General features: G+C 31.4%; 1 protein-coding gene across 2 annotated transcripts in view; it reads right to left on the bottom strand.

The window, feature by feature from the left end:
• Positions 1 to 1,163: 1,163 nt before the first annotated feature.
• The window catches only part of LOC144970688 (alpha-N-acetylgalactosaminidase-like), a 24,567-nt gene continuing 8,108 nt past the window's right edge, over positions 1,164 to 17,622 (bottom strand). Inside the window, exons 5-8 of one of the 2 annotated variants that reach the window (XM_078910582.1) lie at positions 16,189 to 16,283; positions 9,169 to 9,330; positions 5,899 to 6,096; positions 1,164 to 4,732 (exon numbers count right to left, since the gene is read on the bottom strand). In XM_078910582.1, coding sequence (XP_078766708.1) covers positions 4,472 to 4,732; positions 5,899 to 6,096; positions 9,169 to 9,330; positions 16,189 to 16,283 — 716 coding nt within the window. In that variant the 3' untranslated portion in view covers positions 1,164 to 4,471. Of the gene's footprint in view, positions 4,733 to 5,898; positions 6,097 to 7,612; positions 7,775 to 9,168; positions 9,331 to 16,188; positions 16,284 to 17,622 lie in introns of both variants that reach the window. The other variant, XM_078910581.1, reaches the window with a different exon arrangement.

The raw sequence follows: 17,622 nt of genomic DNA, 5'->3' as shown, positions 1-17,622 counted from the left end.
TTCCCCTTTGTCTTACCTTTTCTTTAGTGCTTTAATTGTAATTCTAGAACTTTTTACTATCCCATTTTCTTTCTTTTTACTGGCGCTGATATGACCTTGATGTGTTGCAAGCGCCGTAAAACCTTTAAAAACAAAACAAAACAACAATAAATCTACACAGTTGTATATCATACATAAAGTGTATATAATTTAATTTTAAAAATTATTATCATTATTGAAAATTTCAAAAATTAAAATTAAAAGGTTCCACCAGCTCGCATTTCCGCAATAGGCAACTGCAATTGTTTGAATACAAGAAAGGAAAGGGAATGTGAAGTAATGTGAGTGAGAAATATGTTTGTAAGGGTTTTCTGGTGCTTGCGACACATTTAGGTCCTTTCAACGCCGCGTAAGAAAAAGGGATAGTAAAATAATTCTAGAATAAAAAGTAAAGGTACCCAAGAAAAATTAAGACAAAGGGAAATGGTTCAAATAGAGAACAGATGGAGATTCCAGGAGCACACTACCAGTGTACTTAGTTTGGGATCAACATAAAGTCTCATCCAGACACCATCACAGACTCAGAGCAATACACTCAAATGTTTACAGATATATCCAAAACAGAAAACATAACTAACAATACATGACAGAGTGATGATTTACAAGGAAAAAAATATCATATCCCAAAACTGATTCCCTCCCAGACAAGGACTCCGACAAGGGAAAGGAGAAAACCAAGTAATCTCATTCCAAACAAAGACAAAAAGCAAGTTGGAATATAGATATAGGGGTATAGAAGACACAGTAAGTGACCTCCCTGCCCACTATGGGAGGTCAAGATCCCCAGCCACAGGAAGTGGTGTGAGAGTGAAAATTAACATTTAAAAAAGGCAAAGAATTTTTTAAAGTTTCAATTTTATTTTCCACCTCTAATGGACAACTACCAATCACAGGGCACCGTTATGATTGAATTATAATAAATAACAGATAATGAGCGGCACATAGTTAAAAGGATTATTGGAATATTAACACTATCCAAATACATCAATAACAATAAGTAACTCAGACTGCCACAAAAATCAAAGGTTGTTAATTGTTTTGTCTTACATTTGTTAGGTTAAATTAACTTTTATTTTTTTCAACTAGGTTCCGGAAAATGAATTCTCAAAGTCAAATAGGATAGGTTTGTTTTTTTTGTTGTTATTGATTTGAATAGAACTTGCAATTCTCTGAATTATGATAACACATACAAGTCTTTATCTTAATTCTTAGGCAATTTATAACATTTTGAAATGTTCAAAGTTCTGTCATTTTTTACGCAGTAAAACAAGCCCAGACATGGCAACTTTATGTTATCTCTGTTTTTGGGAAAGGTTAAATCCAAACACTGAGGCCGTTTGACGGTAGAATACATACTGCCATATCATAAAAGCTTGCATTCAACTCCATATTTGTTTTTGTATTGTTTAGTTTTTAAATTCTGGTTTCACTTTCAAGCAGCAACATTTGCTTGTATATTATATTCATAGCATCACATTGACTCACACAATCAAACACAAGACACAAGATAAAGCTAAAAATGCAATGGGCAATGCAAGTAAAGTTTGGAATAAGGCGATATTTCCTTTGATATGGTTCACAAATAGATGAATTCTTACTTCAATCACCGAGTGCTGTAAAATATTTTAAAATGGGAGAAAAATAGGTCAGCTAAACATGAATTTTGAAGATGTTATGCCATTTTTCTGATCACCCGAGATAAGAAAAACTAGCTAGCCATTACTTGACTTGTGTCAAATTTCAATTCAAGAATTAATGTCATGGGTGCTGGTATTTTGGTAATAATAATAATCGCCTGCCAGAATTTTCATTTTACGTGAATATCCTGTAATGACCGAGATGCCATCCACAGTGTCGAAAAATTTAGTCACAAGCCTAAAATTTTTTTAAAAGTCATCACAAGAGATTGCCTAATTAGGAAGGCAAAATAACCAGGGCCAATGACACATAATGTGAAAAGGTTACACTGGTTTCATCTTTTTACAGGTTTAAAGTGACCAAGAAATTAATTACTTCCTGTCTGAAAGGATTGGTGAACTTCTACAATAATCCATCTACCTTAAGAAGCGAGTGTGATACAACCACACCCGTACATGAATATGTAGAAAGTATGGCACTATTCATCTTTGATCCTCTATCCAAAAAAAAGTTGGGAGACAATCTTACCAAAAAAAAACACCACACACACAACTCATTCATTGTACATGAAAAATAGTAGAAAAAAATTCATTAAAGGAGAAACAGTGATCATAATGACAAGTTAAGGAAATAGTTCACTCCAAATTCATTCAGCAAATCTTAAATCACACAACTTCACTCTCAGTTGTAAAAGGCTAAGTAATTTTTATTTTGTTTTGTTTTGTTTTGGATTCAAAGCAAAAAAAAAACATACTGCTGGTCCACCATGCGCCCCATGCTGAAACAACAGAGAAGTTTCTTGATAACAATAAAATTTGTACAAAAATCTCTCTCATTCAAACTCAAAGGACTTCTTACAAAATCAAACTTACAAATTTTAATACAAAAATCATGGACACAAAGCTCTGTCACGCTGCAACTTTAATAAAATATAATGATCATAATAATGCATATTTGGCAACTGTCCAATAAAGCATGAGGAATTCATATATTCTACACCACTATTGGCATCATTATAGTGGGCACCATATTGCATCGATTAATTGTTTAAAATGTAATAAAATCACTACAAAACAAAATAAATCAGCATGAATATTCATAGTGAAGAGCAATCACTTCATTATGATCATACTATTAAAATATAGGGAGTATTTTAACATGAGGGTGGGTTAAACTGAATTCATTAAGACACAGAGCACATAATGACATAATGAATATAAACGGAATGAATTATTGTGATTGTCAAATATGAAATATGAAGACTGATAATACATTTAAAAAAAAAAAATTCCCTTTATTCATCCCATAGGGGAAAGTCGTCTCTCGGGTCTAATCCAAGGGAAGACTGGATAATCCAGGCATCAGCCGCAGTGCAGCGCCGCAAATTGAGTTAAGTCGAGGTGACTTGCTCAAGGCCACACAGTGCAGCAGCGGGTGATTGAACTCGGTACCTTTTGGGTAAGAAGCAAAGACCATACCGCTGAGCCACGCTGCTATTACTGAAGCCAAATTCAATAAAAATATATACATGTCATATATATTGTTTGAATATTATCTAAGACTCAAATATCAGCAAGAGCAAGAAATGGAATGGGCAAGAAGTTTCACATCAAATTTTTAAAATGTGTGCAATTTTTACCTCAAAGTAACGTTTGCTTTTGCATTTTTTCCAGGGTTTTTTATTTTTAAGTTAAAAAATCTATCACAAAATCACATTATATTTTCCTAACACATAAAGTAACAATAGAATAACCCAATACTTCATTTTGGTACTATGTCAGGGTGGACCAGATGCTGAAAACTGTATTTCTCTAAATTCAAAAAAACCCCACAATTTTAGGTTATTTGCAGTTTATGAAACTGAATTATTATACCACTATGTGAGAAATGTTAAATCAAACCCATATCTGTGTTCGGTTATCAGACTTGAAAATATGTGCACCTAGTTATACCTCTTTAGTTTGGGAAAAACTCAATACTATTTTAGCATATTAGCAAAGAAAAAGAAATTATGAGGCATCCCTATTATCACTTCGTTAAAAAAAAAAAGATGACAGATCAAGGAATTTTTTTTTCTCCGAAACAAATCCAGTATTGCTAAAAATAGATTTTGACGCATAATGATATCCTGACCAAACTGATAATCTTCATGTCAAATTAAATTTGAGAACCAATCATTGTAAAAAGAAAACTATTTGATTAGAAATACTATGTGAGGTAATTTAAGGGGTATAAATATACAAGTCAAAATGATACTAAGCTGCTAGAAGCTGTGGACTGTATACAGTAATAAACAAAAATTAATATAACAGCTTCAAAAAAGAACAAAATACCAAACACGGACTCAAAGCCCTTCTTCAGCCAACAACAAAAAAAAACACAATAAAAACTGAAATACATAATAAAAACCAGATTGACGACTAAATATTTCATACATCCTCTCTGTATAATAATAATTCTCTTGAACTCCTGCATTTGAGATATTTCACCCATTCCCATTGTGCACTCTCAAGGTCGAGCAGCAGCATTAAGAACTTGTTTGACGTTTCAAACGCATGAATTCAAGAATTTTGTATTCATTCTTGACAAAAGCATGGCAATATGACTAAATTTTTAAAAGTAAAGAATATAAATGAAATTCTCAACATCCGGTTTACCAGATATAATATCCAAAAAAGGTAGGAAGCAAAACCACACATAACAAAAACAGAAGAAAAACAAATTTCAATGTAAAGAAAAAATATTTCATTTAAAATCATATAAGAATTCATAACAATGAATAAAAAAAAAAGTCCTAAAGTTCTTGAATCAACATTATATAAATACTTGTAGGGTCGATATAAGTGACAAACTCCTCTGACAAAGTCACTGTGCGTACAAATTTATTCTCAAAGGCCTCTGTGATGTTGTATTTGTTACCACCTGAAAAACCAATGTCTGACAATGAAGCTTTGTATTGTAGAGGTTTACCCTGGTTGTCCTTGTTCAAAAGGCCAACGGCGCTCAAACCTTTCTTGGCCATGGGTTTCAGCCAGACAGATAAAGACCCCGGGACCTGAGCAGCAAATAATGGACAAAAGAGAAAAAAAGTAAAGTGAATCATGTATTAACATCCTTAGTTTGGAGGAATAACACAGTTGGAATGTTTGGGAACATTTCAAGACATATTTGAAATAAAAGATGAACAAATATGAACATTTATGTTACATATTTCCATGGATTTACCATACTCCAAGCGCTTCATAACATTTGATTTATTCCTCCAGCAGATTTATTCCTCCATATTGAACCATACTTCCATATCATACAGCATCAGTTGCACGATAGGCATCGTTTTTGTACTAAAACTTGTCCAATATACGTCACTGCCTAGAGCCAGTTAGTCATTCACACCTGAATAGAATGGGGTACTGTGTGTTAAGTGTTTTTGCCCAAGGACAAAATGTTGGGACCAAAATTTTCCATGATCACTGTCATCCATCTAGTCACTTTTGATTTTTGAGGCAAGACGAGACACCAAACTACTGAGCAACTGAGTCACACAAGGTTGTCACTGCCCATCCATTTCAACATGAATGAAAATCAAACAAATTTGTTTGATTGCCCATTTATGGGAACATTGAGAGTCAACTACAACTACAAGCACCATTCCTTGCTTTCATTTTTGACAACCAATCAAAATGCAGTAAATTTCAAAATGTTTTGTTTGTTTTATTTCTATGAGTTTTACGACCCTTATGACACTTATAGGTCATTTAGCGCCATTAAAAAGTATCTGTTTACTCTTACAATATCTGTCAATACTTACAGCTAGACACTCAATCTTAATTGAAACAAGTAGGGTAGTGTACATAAGTACACAATGCCAAGGCCAAAGTTGGGAAATCATTATTGGCCAGTGACCTGATCACCTGTTATGCTGAATATTAATTTCATGAAGACAAAATGCTGTATCATCAAGATCACAAATAAAAATATTTTTACCAGCTCTCAATTGACAGAACAACATAAATGGATAAATGGAAAATAAAATATTTTAAATAAAATATCAAGACAGAAATCTTTTTTAAAATTAAGCCGCAATATGACTTTCTTTCCTAATTTTTAATTTAAAAAAAAAAATGATGATAAGAGTTTTGATGCTCTAAAAGGAAGGTTTGTGATCAAATCCAAGGTTAATTTTAGTATAAAAGTTAAGTTCCCCCCCCCCCCCTTTTTTACCTCAAACAATCGAGTGGCTTGATGACCGGCACGGTCTTGGTTGATAGCGATGATATTTTTGTTCTGTAACAAAGCCTTTGCCTGAGGGTCCATTGATCGCAGGTCCAGAGACATAAACAGTGGTGAAGCGAAAAGGGCCCATAAACCAAACTGTGCCTTCTGCTGGTAGTAACTTAAGCCAAAGTCACCAACAACAAGCTGTGCAAAAAAAAAAAAAAAGAAAAAAAAAAAAAAGAAGAATCGTGATAACATGATATATACTACAAGTATCATCAAATAGGTTTAAGTAAAAACATTGTGTTGTTTTCTTCTAACTTGAATATTTTTTGGTGAAATATAATTGAAAGAGTCTATGGTAGCCATAAAGCAGAGTGAAAATATTTTTAAAATTCCTCGAAAAAGCCATTAAAAAAACATAGATAATGAAGAAATATATGTATAATATCATCTTTATAAACTTTATTTTTTAAACAAAACAACTTTCAAGGTCATTTTCCTTTTCTTATTTCTCTTTAGATTTTAGCTCAGATTTTATTAAAACGGAGTGGATGGGGATGGGGAAGAGATAACTTGTCAAAGTATAAAGAAGAATCAGTGAAGACTTTTACTAACCATCCAGACAGCAATTGTAGCCATTTAGGTGTACTACCACAATATTTTTGGAGAAACACCAAGGAGATCTCAGAATTTTACACCAAGAAAGCGATGATGGCGACAAAATATGAAAAAGGAGGAAAATGTTAAACATTTGCCTTTAAGCCCCATTTTAACTGTGTTAACCCCCATTATCACTGCAACAGAGATGATAAACTATTATTGATAGTCACACAGCTCACATGTCTTCACCGATCATTTATGGAAAGATTCCCTGATATGAAAAGTGAATGATAATTTTTCAAAAAGTAGCAGAAAAGTAGGATATCGCAAACATTGTGGAAGAAGTCAAAAAGGAGGAGTCTCCTCCTTTGTATCTAAAATTGCTGATTTCTGCGGAAAACTATCAGCACTGATAAGAGAAGGAGTTGTGCATAAAACATTTTTAAAGGGTTACCACCAGATACCAATACAAGAATTTGAATGTAAAACATATGCCTGAAGATCAAAATGAAACACTACTACTGGACAACACTATCCCATTTTCATAGTGGTTGCCAGGTCTATTGATGTTTCTGGCAAAGAAACCAAAACTGTGACAGTCAACAAACAAAAATTTGCTTATTCCCTTCATAACAGTGGATATTTCAGAGAAAAAATACTTCTAAATCTGATATCCAATATACAAATTTAAGATCATTTTTTACTTAAAACACTACTTTAAGATGCTTTACAATATATGTTGTCTACTGCCAGTTTTCCAAACTAGTCTGTTCCAAATGTGTAGAAAACCCACATTTGAGTACTACATTCCTACGCAACCCATTTGACAGTAGCACAGTTCAAGTCACACCTACCAGTAAACAATAACAAAAACCTACTCACATCAATTTTCAACTAAAATGTTGGTTTGAAAAACCTAATTTCAAGTAAAAGATCCTAATTAATCATATCTGGTCCCTCCAAAAACATCAACACATTGATTTTGATTTTAGCAGAATTGGCAGGTTTGGAAGCCTGTTCTGTTTTGATGTTTTTTTATCTAATCTTTAAATATGTCCTTTTCTCCATTGCCCAGCAATAAACCACTTCCAGTCCATATTTTTCCAACAACACTCACCATATCTGGGTCGTTCCAAGCACCGGGTCCTGCATGAGCAGCAAAACCACCTTTGTTATTACCGTAATGATCAACAATGCCCAAGACACTCTGCCATGAATCTGTCACATCTTCAAAGTTCCTCCACAGGTTGCAGGTCTGGGCAATCTTCCCATAATCGGACTATAATTCCACAGGAGAAATATATATTCTTTTATTTTAAAGGTTTCTAATGCAAAGCTGCTCTGTGTTACACCAAAACTTTTTTCAGAAGGATGCCACGATGTTGTTACGACAAAGTTTTGTCATCTCTTTTTAAACTCAGCTTTGTTGGAACCAACAAGACTTAAAATTTTTATTCTGATAAGCAACACAGACTTACCTTGAAATGAGAATATACATCCAGCAATTGCGTGCCTGGAGAGTTTTAAAATTTACAAACCTCCAGGATTTTGACAATTATTAAATCAAATAGAACTGTATTCTGGATTGTTGTTGTTGTTACTTACCTAATGTAGCTCCCCCCCCCCCCCCCTTCCCCCTCCCACAAAAAAAATGGAAATATAGATTTCTCATCTGTACAAGGGACAAGTCTGTCTCATATATGAATGGGTCTAAGGACAGAAGGATTGTCCCATGATATTTCAAAACTCATAAAACATTCATTATCTCTCACTTTAAAAGAAAAAAACAAACAAAAACAAGTCTATGCCAAGTTTCATTGCGCACACAAAATCAGTGTTTCATGATAAACCTTAAAACCCTAAAGAACTAAAGAGTTTAAATAAAAGTGTTTTAATTTAATTTACTATTTTGAAAAATCAGCGTCAAAGTATCTTTGTCTGGTAATGCAGGATTGCCCACTTTTCCTTAAATCCAGTCATATGCGACCCACCTTCTCAAACCGGTATTTTTGTCGGATGAACCAAATGACAAAAAGCAAATCTAAAATTGAAATATACTTTTTAGCACCTTAAGATTATGAATTTTCTTTCAAATAAATTTTTTAAAATGTTGGCATAAGTCTCAAATTTCTTGCTATAAATTCTATTTTGACTAGCTTACCTATTTTGACTGAATATCGTTTTGAGACAATAAATCACATATGTAACCCATCACCTCAATCTGGTACTTATTTTAGGGTTAAACGAGATCTGAAAACTGAATTTTAAGTGAAAGAAGTTAAAATGACAACATAAAGATCTGAAAAAGTGTGGCTGAAACAGGCCATTAAGACAAGCTGATTTTTTTTTCTTGTATTTTTCTCTCTGCTTTATCTGGCACCATTTCGCTCACACTTTTTCAGATCTTTATCTTACACCACCGCCTGCTTCCTAATGGGAAAATTATAAAAATGTGATACCTTATTTTTAGAAACTATGCTTAACCTTCTCAATGGAAAAATTAAATCAATTCAAATAATTTTCAGATCTTTTTCTCACCGCCATCATACTGGATCGAGATGCTGAGTCGCTTATTTACTATACCTTTTATCATGACTCATACCAAAGTGTGCGCCTGCTCCTCAATCCTTGTTCAAGGTATTTAGCATTTTCATGACAATGGTCACCACCTACCATATCGGGATCATTCCATCCGCCAGGGCCTGCGTATTGGGCAAACCCATCTTTGTTGTCGCCGTAATAGTTCACAGTGTTAAGAACTGTTTCCCAGCTGTCCTGTACATCATGGTAGTTTCTCCATTGGTTGCAACTGTTACGGATTGCCGCGTAGTTTGGCTGGAAAACATTGGCCAGCAGATTCAAATATTTGTATTCTAGTTTTAAAAATATATATCTTGTCTAAAGCGTTGGAATCTCTAACTCTAATAAAATTATTAAATCTTTTCTTATTCTTTGCTATTGGTTTACTATCTATTCATTTCATTTTAACTATGCAAAAAATTATCCGCTCATTAAGTTATATAAATGCAGGTTTAAAAGATTGCTTAGTTACCATATCACTATAATACCTTCTTACTTTCCTTGACAATCTCTTTTTAAATATAAAAATGACTTTATCTAAATGTATTGTCTTTGAAATCTATGTTTAACATTCACAGTCAGATCAAACTAATATATTCATCTTGCCATATATTCTTGAATTGATTTTTTCCTTTAATTTAAAAAAAATCGAACCATTCTGATAATGCATTTAAAAGAAAAGATAATAGAACTTTTTTTAAAAGAACATCTAAAACAAATTTAATATCACATTCTTATTTTTTAAATCATCATTCATTTTTTTAAAAAAACTTTTTAGGATTTCTAAAAATGAAATTATGAAAAATGTAGTTAAAGTGATGACAAGTATACATCTTTATCAATGTTAACTATTTGCAAAGCTGATGATGCAGCAATTAGCAAGTAGTTATGATGGACTTGTCCATCACTGCTGAGCACTCTCCAAGTAATAGCCATTGATATAAATAGTTATTAACATTATTATATCTATTTATAATTGTTCTTACTTTGAAACGTATTACTTAACACATGGTGGAATAAAAATAAATAACAGAGAAACCACTCATTACATTATCTTTTTCTTGAAAAGTTTTTTTTAAATAGATATATTTCATAATCTTTATCAACTGTTATTCATCATCTTTAGGTCACGTGCCGCATAAAGCCTCACTTAAACTTTACACAATTCATTATTTTTACAAACAACCCCCCCCCCCCCCCCCTCCTCCCACAAAATAAAACACTCAGTTTTAGACCTAGAATGCTATTTTCAGAGTTTGAGAAGTATTGTTGTGTTCTAATATACCATAAGTCACTTGTTCATGCAAAGAATAACAACAGCCATCTATATAACGTAAGTGACACGGCATTATTACAACACTTTAATGTTGATACAGAATGTAGAGACAAACAGTTTTTATTAGATTAATATCTCATTAAAGAAGACATAGATGAATAGAAGTTAACAAAGAATATTCTTTGAAATAAGATACTTTTCTTTTAAAGTTGTAAAAAGAAACTGATCCTTCTTTTCTTTCTTTTTTTTTTTTTAGTTTGTTTCTTTGTTTTTCCTAAATTGTTTTTGTTTTGCACTGTTCTAGTTTTTTTAATTTAAAAAAAAACATAACTTTATCATATTCAATAACGCCAAGTCCAAATAAATAAATAAATAGATAAATAAATAAATAAATAACTTAAAAATTTCTTTCAGAGTAAATTTTAAAAATCAGACAAAACAATGGTGTAAAGTATCCCTTTGATAAATTGAAAACTGTATCATTAACATATCTTATTAAAAAATTATTATTATTATTATTATTATTATTATTATTATTATATATAATATATAATAATAATAATAATAATAATAATAATATAATAATAATAATAATAATAATAATAATAATAAAATCATCATCATCATCATTATTATTATAATTATTACCATAGTTGTTATGATTATCATTATTATCATTATTGATACTGATAAACAAGTTCTGAGAACTGATGTCATTATATTTTTTCCAGTCCTTGTTTATGATTTAGAGTAGAGAATTTTCGACAACCTATCGCATTTTTAAATCAAAGTACGGACAGCCCTTTAACTGTTTAATGGAATTAAATGTTTTGTTGTATAAATGCATTTGCTTTTATCAGGATAAAAGGAGAGAGATCTGAGCCCGACATGGCACACCATACAATGCTACCTCTAAATTATACGTCAATCTCCGATAGAACGGAGAGATGTGTGTGAAAAATCATTTCCTAAGGGTTAACTTTCATGATGAGGGCTTGAGCCCCTGAGTCCTCATTTTAGGGTTAAAGCAAACCAGATGGCAATGATCATAGCATGCTCGTTATATTCATTAGAATTCCATCATAATTCTCTACAAAAGTTGACTTGTCCTCCAAGTAATGAATTTCTCCCGTCTTCAAATATACTGACTCAGTCAGATTTAGTATTAGTGTTGATGTTTTTAAAAAAGAGAACAATGTAAAAAAAAAAATTTTAAAACAGATTCCATTTTCTCAAGTAGTTTAAGCACTAAAAATATTGTGTCAGATGAGTTACCTTTACATTTTTAAAATACAATCATTGTTATACTATTTTTTTTTTGTAAATTTATTGTATTCATCAGTATTACATACCGTCAACATCATGAATATGAAGCAAGAGATTCATTCTTAATAAAATTATGGTACTCTCCTGAGAGTCTATAGTGCATCGTCTAAAGTCTCTATTGCTCAGGTTTTTACATTCTGCCAAAGAAGAATCTGAAGTAGAATGCTGTGAATTTAAATGGGTTTTTATCAACTCCTCTCATTCAATAGTGAAGCAACTGCTTTGAACAAGGTCTAAAACACAGACTGATGTTAACTTATTGTTAATGGTTATCGCTATATCTGCTACTACAAAATGTAGTTAATATTATTAATATGCAAGTATACTAAATATATAAATATTGAAATGCAGTGCATATGGTCCAAGTTGGAAGACAGATGTGATTTTAAGGTTTTAAAAAATATAGCAGGTCAGTGAATAGTTTTGGGGTCGAAATCGGAGAAGAAAAATAAAGTGAGATATCATCAAATAATTAAGGAGAAAAAAGGTGAAGTATGAAACCAATCAACAGTACCAATTTAATAAGTCGATTTTATCAAATTTACATTATTGAGATTTTTATTTTCCAGGTCCCCCTCTACATCAATTCGTTATGAGAACTATTTGCATCAGAAATACTTCATAACCAAACTTAACATGACATGAACATAGTGTAAACAAAATATTCTAATAATCTTATTTCCATCAAGTTGTTGACTTGAGAACGTTTGTAAATCACTTTGAGCGCATTAAGAGTATATTGCCCCGTACAACAGCTCACAGTTTGTTTTTTCTTTGCCTGTCGAGAATAGTAATTCGGTGTTCATTTTTATCTTCCAATATAAATTACTCATCATAAACTTATTTTTTTTTAAACAGAAATTTATAATAATCACTCAAGCAGGTGATCTTTTCTTCTGTCTTTACCTTTTGATTACCCTTTAATGGCCTTTCAAGAAAAAATATTCTGTAAAATGGAGTAACACAAATAATAATTTTTGTCTTACAAATGTCTACTGACTTCTGTTGATGATGGATTTGGATATTTCAAAAGAAGATTATTAATTTCAGTTTATCTTGCTTGTTATCATAGCATTTGAGTCAAAAAATGGCAATATTGGATGAATCTCTTTCTAAGTCATCAACATAAGTACATAAGTTGATCCGTCAGAAACAGTTAACAAAACATCTGCACATTATTTAGGGGTAAATTCGAATTTAAAGATATTAATTGGTAAAACCCAAAATTCATGACTGTCCCATTTATTTAAATAGCTTTTTGCTTAAAAACATTTTAGAATAAATGTAATTATCTATTTATTTACTTATTAATTGATTGAGTGATTTATTTATTTATTTACTTATTTATACATGTGCTTATCTGTTATCTCTCCTTACTTTAATTACTATGCTGATATTATTTAACATAATTTTTATTGTGATGATGTGATAATTTCTGAAAAGGATCAATAACGTATTATTATTATTATTATTATTATTATTATTATTATTATTATTATTATTATTTTATTATTATCATTATTATCATTATTATTATTATTATTAGTATTATCATTATTATTATTATTATTATTATTATTATTATTATTATTATTATTATTATTATTATTATTATTATTATTATTATTATTATTATTAGTGTAGTTCAATTTTTCTACTCATATCTATTTCTGGAAAAAATAAATAAATAACCGCATTTTCACTAAAAAAAATTTTTAATTTTTGTTCAAAAATCCAAATCTGGAGGGGAAAAATATTAAATTAAGAAATTTTTGTCAAATTTGACCCTCCAAAAAATCTATATAAATCCAATTCAATCAATATATGAGGTAGATCTGCATTCGGTTGGAATTGACATCAAAAAATATCTTCTAAAGATGTACCTGATCTGAGCACGCTGCTCTAACTCATTCCAGATTCATTCAATTGTCCTCATCGACCTTGCTATCAAGCTCAATTTATCCCCCTAAGATAAAAATCTTTGGATGACTGAATGAGATGTATAATTTTTTATCCCTCTACTAAAATGTTAACATAACTTTAGTATGTTTTATATTTTATATAGTATGCACCGTAGAAGGTGTCATTAACTAATATTGAGATGAAATTCCATTGAAACAAAAGTAAACTCGTATTCCAACGTTATCTCACCGAAATTCTGAACATAAATTATGTATGTCTTACCTGGCAACTTCATTTACCACTGGAAATATGAGAACATGATCCAAATAAAGCAAAAATATTTTAAATAATATATGAAACCTTAAGATTAACCCACAAAAATCCCTAAAGCACAAAATATCTTCCACTGTTTATACGTTTTGGCACAATTTATGTTTTGAGCTGTGGAATCACCTCTTACCTATAACGGTTCAAGATAAAACCTCTTCTACCTCTTCTATTTACTTACCTCCAAGATAAACAAGTAGCATTATCTATCAGATCCATCATTCTTTGAAAGCTATAGTCTTCAAACACTAGCTTATACAATGATCTACGAATTGTATTTGAACAGTAAAGTGGCATCCATCTTTAAAAAATGGTGTAAAAGTTATATTAAATATTATATAAAATATAAACAACAGGATAATATAGCTAAATCTAGATAGATTTATCTTTAAGAAATGAATCTGATCAATTAGAAACAATGTTAGAATCTGATCAATAATTACATCATACAAAATATTTCAAAAACTTCCATTTAGTAACATGAGTCTCTTTCATTATTTAAAAAATGTGTATAAATCTAAACACTTTGTTTTCTTAAACAGTCTACCATTTTTTTATGATCATACATATAACATACAACTTTACTAACAGCTTTAGAAAGCCTATATGTTTGCCCTTGAAAAAGGAAATACACTTGAAATCAATGTCGAGGTGATCACAGCTGCAAAAGGGCGACTCCGTACTTTACTATAATATAAGGATGCTGTCATGAAATATATCCTGTAAGTTGTTGATTGGTTTCCAATGTAAAAAATAACAAGAAATGAGCAAAAATAATGAATGGAAAAAAGGAAAGAAAAAAAAAGGAGGGGGGGAGGCAGGGGGGAAATATGACAATACATACTAACACTACATGTTAGCAAACCCACATAAATAATAACCATTAATTTTAGGCCTATAAATTTACCCAAGGAATAAGTAAGGGTAAAACCGAATTCAAAATGTTTCCAATGACTAGAAAGAAGAAATATAATTATAGAAATGATGGCCCATCTCTGGAGAAAACAATGTTTTTAAATGACAGAAAAAGACACATATTCATGCACCTGCTTTTAAAAAGATAAGATATCTTTAAAAATAAAACAACAATCTTATGAAAAATGCACAAACAATAATCAACAAAATTTTTAAAAAATAATCAGCATTCTGCCTACCACAAGCATAAGAAACAAAGAAGAAAAAAAATAGATACTGTCATCTTAGCCTCTTTGGCTACTAATACTGCTAAACCAATAAATATACAAACTTCTACGATAAATTCACAGAAATGGATTAATTGACTACAAATTCAGAACTAATTTTAGCATCTTTAATTCAGTAGAATTTGTTGAAAAGGAAAACTTGATGCCAGAACACAGATATTCAAGACTCAGGGTTGCCAATTCAGGAGGCAAAAATTTATTGAACTTTAACACAAATACATTGATCAACCCCTGTCCGAGCGCTAGACTCCAGTAAAAAGGCATTCTATACATTTTTTTTCTCGTTTAGCAGGTGATTAGAAAATATACTGAGGGCTTATAACATACTGACATCCATAAATGTACAGAAAATTGGCAACCTTGAAGACTTTTAAGAGCTATTGATTCCTACTGAGAGTATATTGGTCATTAATAAAGCCAGGAATAACGATTCCTACTTATCCCCAAGAGAACCAGGAATGTTTAACATTTCAAGTTGGCAGGCTTGCACCAACAAAGTACATTTTTTTCTTTAGATCCCCCATAAAGTACCCCAGCAACAACCACTTTTATTGTTAATATCTCAACGACAACAATATCAAAACGATCTCTTAATATGACGAGAATGACAATTTTTCTTCCAAGAGTGACTATTTCTGCTGTAGGCCATCTAACATAAAACTTGATTTGTTCTTTCTATTTTTTTTATTTTTTTTTGTTATTTATTTTTTCAGCCTCTCACTTAGGAAACAAAGCTAATTCAACAAATTATTATATTTTAAACTAAAATTAATACTTAACACTACGCAAGAATTCTCTGGACTACTCTAAAATTAACATGGCTTGTAATCAAAATTAGATTTCAAAAAGAGAAGATTAAAAAATGCCAAGCAAAAGCAGAAAATAAAGCGCACAATTCATGTTAATTCAAGCATTATAAAATAAGGATAAATCAGTGCAAGAAAAGATATATATATATATAGGTATATTTGGATTGGTGAGGAAGCTTGCTAGGAAATATCAGCGTACAAGTGGGCTACAGAAGGGTGGGGTGGATATAGGTTATGGAAGTAAGACACGCAGAAAGGAAGATGGGATCACCTTGATCTGTTTGGCCTGCAAATAGCCCGGCCACTGACAGAGGAATAGAATTGGCCTCCCTGTCATGTTGAGGTAACGTTCCATTACCGGGTATCCTGTGGGTTAATTTGATTTCACATGCAAACATTTTTTGACAGTTGCTTCTTTGGGTATATGATAATATGTGATATATTGTACATCGTCTGTGCAAACTTACAAATTCACTTAGACCAATGTCAACATTTGAGGGTTGCAGTCTCAATAGCTCAATTTTAGTAAAGTAATTAACTAATAAGCAAAGGGAAGTTATCAATCTTGGCCCTGTCAATGTTTTTTTTTAACCCATCCATTCACCCAGCAGTGATTGGCTAGCTGAGTATGTTAGATCTATTGTAAGGTATTTTATGATAGACTTGTGTCCTAACCAAAAGGGTAGCAATCTCTGGCCCCATGGGCCTTGTGGTTCTGCAAGCATGATCAATGTCATACGTTGGTTTATTATCTAACACTTTTATGTTCAGTCATAAATGGAATATTCTATCATTGTTAATTTGTTCGTCTTCTATATTCTTTTTAAAATTCATCATGTAAAAAAAAAAAATCCTTGAGAGTTGATGTTTTAAGTCTGAAAAAGACAATACTGTGCTTCTTTCATTTTTTTCTTCTTTTTCCAAGTTTTTTAAAAGTATAGATAAGATGCTGTAACTTCATATTCCTGTTGTTGTATTCTACCAGTTCTCAAAACATTTGTTTATTTGATTATAACCAACTGCCTGCACTACACATAATTTGTTTGTGTGTTGCTTTCCAATATTTACAACAGGTCCGCTAGCAATGACTGGTGAATAGTTGACTGTATCGCATACTAAAGAATACTGACTTGCCAACCAATAATCGTTGTGTAACTTTATTTTACCACATCAAAATAAATAATAAATTCCCTTTATTCATCCCGGGTGGAAATTCGATTTAAGGGTCTATCTCAAAATTAAAAGGTAAGTCAGACGTCAGCTGCAGTGCAGCACTGCAAAGTGAATAATGGGCCAGAAGTGATGCAGACAGAAAGGGCTTAAAACTGGGAACTCATCACCTGTCCAGCTACTTAAGCACAAAGCTTGAAGGTTTCAGACACAAGAAAAATAATTCAAAATTTTCTTCATTCCATTTTTCTCCCCATATCTTTGTAAATTGTATCACATTTGCAAATTTTGGGTAAAATTGTTTATTTTGATATTTAATTTATTTCATATTTAATACATTATAATGTGATTTAAATTTCCTACTAGTTGACAGGCCTACTATCATCTTTGTTTACAGATCATGTGGATGGGGTCATGCAAATCTGATCTTACCACAATACAACAATGTGACACCAAGGTAGTATCACAATTGTAAGCTATGAATGAAACAGAAGCATGGAATAGAAACAGATACATAATAAGGTGAAAGAACTGC

The sequence above is a fragment of the Berghia stephanieae genome, chromosome 4, assembly GCF_034508935.2.
Source record: "Berghia stephanieae isolate SIO BIC M18660-M18661 chromosome 4, UCSD_Bste_1.3, whole genome shotgun sequence".
NCBI classification, from domain to species: domain Eukaryota; kingdom Metazoa; phylum Mollusca; class Gastropoda; order Nudibranchia; family Aeolidiidae; genus Berghia; species Berghia stephanieae.
The sequence above is the reverse complement of the archived record's forward strand: the minus strand, read 5'-3'. Positions and strand labels throughout refer to the sequence as shown.